Here is a 3962-nt window from a genome sequence, read left to right on the forward strand (position 1 = left end):
GGCTTGGTATGAGTCAGATTCGATAGGATAGAAGTGAGTTAGGATTTTTATTGAGTGATTATACTATTCGGATTTTTAATTGGCTTTTCAACTATGTAAAATCTTATTTAGAAAGATTAAATGAATCTAGGCTTCTACTTATAACTTAACTATACTTGCATAGAGTCCTAAACCAAACTCACTATAATTGAGTTGAATCATAGTAACACTATAGGACAGAGTAGAACTGCCTCAGAGAGTTTCCAAGGCTATAAATCTTTAGAGAAGCAGACTGCTTCATCTTTCTACCATAGATTGGCTCATGAGTTTGAACCGTTGACCTTCTGGTTAACAGCTGAATGCTTTAACCACAGCCTTACCAGAGCTCCTGGACAGCTGTGCATATTCTTGAACATTATTCTGCTCTGTTTCTTTGTCATATCAATTATCACTTTTCCTGCACCCTGGATCTAAGGTACTTCAGAACTTTTGGGTGTTGGCAATACAGTCACTAATATTTCAAATAGTGTAAGCTCAGTGAGGGTGTTAAGTGTTTTCTTCTCTGTTGTTGTTGTTGTTATTTGCCATAGAGTCAGCCCTGACTCATAGCGACCCCTCCTTGGGTTTCTGAGGCAGTATCACTATGGAAGTAGGAATGCCCAACCTTCCTTCTTCTCTAGTCTGTTACAAATCAATGAGTACTAACAAGATGTACATCCATATGAATGCCAAGGTTGAGTAGGCAAATAATCAAATGTGCCTGAACTCACTATTTTAATGTTTTCTGACTATTTACTTAAAGCACTTATCAGTTATGCTTATTGTATAATGGGATTCATCTTTCATCTAGAAAGAGCATTATTAGCAATATTCACATCTTTCTAACTGATAAAGTAGCTGCCCACAAAGATGGAGTAGTACTGACCTTCTGTGGAACCTGGGCAAGGGCAGAGGCAATAAGATTGGCCTTTTCTTCTGTAAGGTTTTTGACCATTGATCCCAGAGAAAACACTACAACACCATGTTCACCTGAGCTCTGGACAAATTCTTCCATATCCTGCAGTGAGAAAAAAAATTCTATATTACAAAAATTCAGTATCACTGGAAGAAAATAACATTCACTTATAATTCTAAACACGAGAAATCAAATGAAGTGTCAAAGGCATTGTCAGACTTGTGCTGTCTTCTGACAAATACAAACATCTAGGCTCTGGTAGCTTAGTGCCTAAGGTACTTGACTGCTAACCAGAAGGCTGGAGGTTCAAACCCACCAGCCACTCCTTGGAAGGAAGTTTGGGCAATCTACTTCTGTAGTGATACCGTCTTGAAAACCCAAAGAGGGGTTGCTATGAGTCAGGTCCAACTCGATGGCACATAACAACAACAGCAACAAGTCTTTTTAAGAGGAAATATATATTGGAAGATGTATGGCTAAATACTATAATGAATGATTAACACTGAAGGCATGGAATCAAACCATTATACAAAAGGAAGAGATAATAAAAAGGCAGTTCTTTTTATGGATACTGTTAAACCCCAGATTTAATTTTAAGAAACAATCTAGTTGTTTGAAAACTCATAGAAATATTATTTGGAAGAAAGACCAAGTAAGGGTTTTCAGTTAGGCACCTAGACTCATTAGCATGACAATTTATATCCAAGAAATTATTACTAAAGTGATGTATTTTCCATGAGAATGGTCTTCAGGATTGTTTTCTCATGTTTACCTATCCCTAATTAATATGAGAGAACTGTGGTATATATGTTATTGTTGTAGTTAGGTGTCATCAGTTGCTTTTGATTTATAGCAATCTTATGTACAATAGAATAAAACACTTCCTTGTCTTGAGCCATCCTCACAATCATTGCTATGTTTGAGCCCATTTGTCTTAGGCTGAGTTCTCTAGAGACACAAAACCAATGAATGTATATGAAGAGAAAGAGAGAAAGAGGCCAGAGAGATAGAGTGTGTGTGATAGAGTGAACGAGACAGAGAGAGAGAGATTCCAAGGAAGAGACTCGTGAGATTGTAGAGATTGGCAAGTTCTATGGGTCAGATATCAGGCTGGAGGCTTCTCCTGACTCACATAACTGCAGGGGCTGATGAACCCAAACCCAATATCAGCAGGCAGTACAACAGGCTCCTGGCTTCAGAGGGTGATGAACCTAAGATTGGCAGGTAAGATGCAAGCTGCTGGTTTACAGGCTACAAAGGCAGAAATTCCAAAATAGCAGGCAATATGACAGGACACTGGTTCAAGTCCAAAGAAATGAGGTCAGATGGTGATGAACCAGATGCAGGATCCAGATTGAACAAAAAAAGCCAGACAGCTATGTCAGAATATCCATATCTATTATAAGCAGACCAACTCTGAGGAAACTCCTTTGTGACTGGCTGCTCATAGCAAATTTCATCTTGGAGGTGATTATAAAATATCAGATCTCATTATGGAGATGACAATGTCATAACTGCCAAATCACTGAGAATCATGGGTCACTCAAGTTGATACACAACCTTAACCATCACACTGTTTTTGCAGCAACTGTGTCAATCCATCTAGTTGAGAGTCTTCTTTTTTGTTGACCATCTACTTTATCAAGCATGATGTTCTTCTCCAGGGAACGGTGCCTCCTAGTAACATGTCCAAAGTATGTAGAAGTCTCATCATCTTTGCTTCTAAGAAGCATTCTGGCTACATTACCTCCAGACAGATGTGCTCATTCTCTGGCAGTACATGATAGATTGAATATTCTGCACTAATACCATAATTCCTAGGCATACATTCTTCTTTGGTGTTCCTTATTTATTATTCAGATTTTGCATGTGTATGAGATGATTGAAAATATCATGGCTTGAGTCAGGTGCATTTTAGTCCTCAAAGCAACATTTTAGCTTTTAACACTTTTAAAGAAGTCTTTTGCAGCAGATTTTCCCAGTGCAATGTAGCATATCATTTCTAGACTGCTGCTTCCATGGGTGTTGATTTTTAATCCAAGTAAAATGAAATCCTTGACAACTTCAATAATTTTCCATTTATCATGATGATTTATATTTTCCTTGGGTTAAGGTGTAGTTCATACTGAAGGCTATAGTCTTTGAACTTCATCAGTAAGTGTTGGAAGTCTTCTTTACTTTCAGCAAACAAGGTGGTGTCATCTGCATATAGATTGTTAATGAATCTTCCTTAACCCTGATGCCACATTCTTCTTCATACATAATCCAGGTTCTCAGATTATTTGCTCAGCATGCTTATTGGATAAGTATAGTGAATTTATACAACCTTGATGTACAACTTTCTGATTTTAAACCATGTAATATCTCCTTGTTCTATTTGAATGACTTCTCTTAGTCTATGTACAGGCTCTGCATCACTTCAATTAAGAGTTTTAGAATTCTCAATCTCCACAATATCATCCATAATTTCTTATGATTTACATAGTTGAATGGCTTTGCAAAGTCAATAAAACATAGGTAAACATCTTTCTGGTATTCTGTGTTTTCAGACAAGATCCATCTGACATCAGTAATGATATTCCTCATTCCATGTCCTCTTCTTAGTCTGACTTGAATGTTTGGCTGTTCCTTATGGATGTACTGCTGCAAGTATTTTTGAATAATCTGCAGCAAAACTTTATTTGCATGTAATATTAATGATATTATTTGATAATTAATTTATTCGGTTGCATCACCTTTCTTTGGAATCAGCAAAAATATGGATCTCTTTTACTTGGTTGGCCAGGTCATCATCTTCCAAATTTCTTGGCATAGATGAATGACCTCTTTCATGTTTGCGTCACTTTTTTGAGACAACTTATTAGTATTCCATCAATTTCTGGAAAATAGTTTTTCACCAATGCCTTCAGTGCAGCATAGACTTCTTTCAGTACATCTGTTCTTGATCATATGCTACCTCCTGAAATAGTTGAACATTAACCAATTCTTCTTGGTGTATTTTTTCTGCATATTCCTTCCATCTTCTTTT

At 36.9% G+C, this 3962-nt stretch overlaps 1 protein-coding gene across 1 annotated transcript in view; it reads right to left on the reverse strand.

Moving 5' to 3' along the window:
* Nucleotides 1-3962, reverse strand: part of LOC103198601 (UDP-glucuronosyltransferase 2A3) — an 82984-nt gene that overhangs the window by 22774 nt on the left and 56248 nt on the right. The window contains exon 3 of the mRNA XM_007942767.2: nt 905-1036. Within this exon, the coding sequence (XP_007940958.1) occupies nt 905-1036 (132 nt within the window). The remainder of the gene's footprint in view (nt 1-904; nt 1037-3962) is intronic.

The sequence above is a fragment of the Orycteropus afer genome, unplaced genomic scaffold (assembly GCF_000298275.1).
Source record: "Orycteropus afer afer isolate SDZICR_OR568_19922 unplaced genomic scaffold, OryAfe1.0 scaffold00098, whole genome shotgun sequence".
Classification (NCBI taxonomy): domain Eukaryota; kingdom Metazoa; phylum Chordata; class Mammalia; order Tubulidentata; family Orycteropodidae; genus Orycteropus; species Orycteropus afer.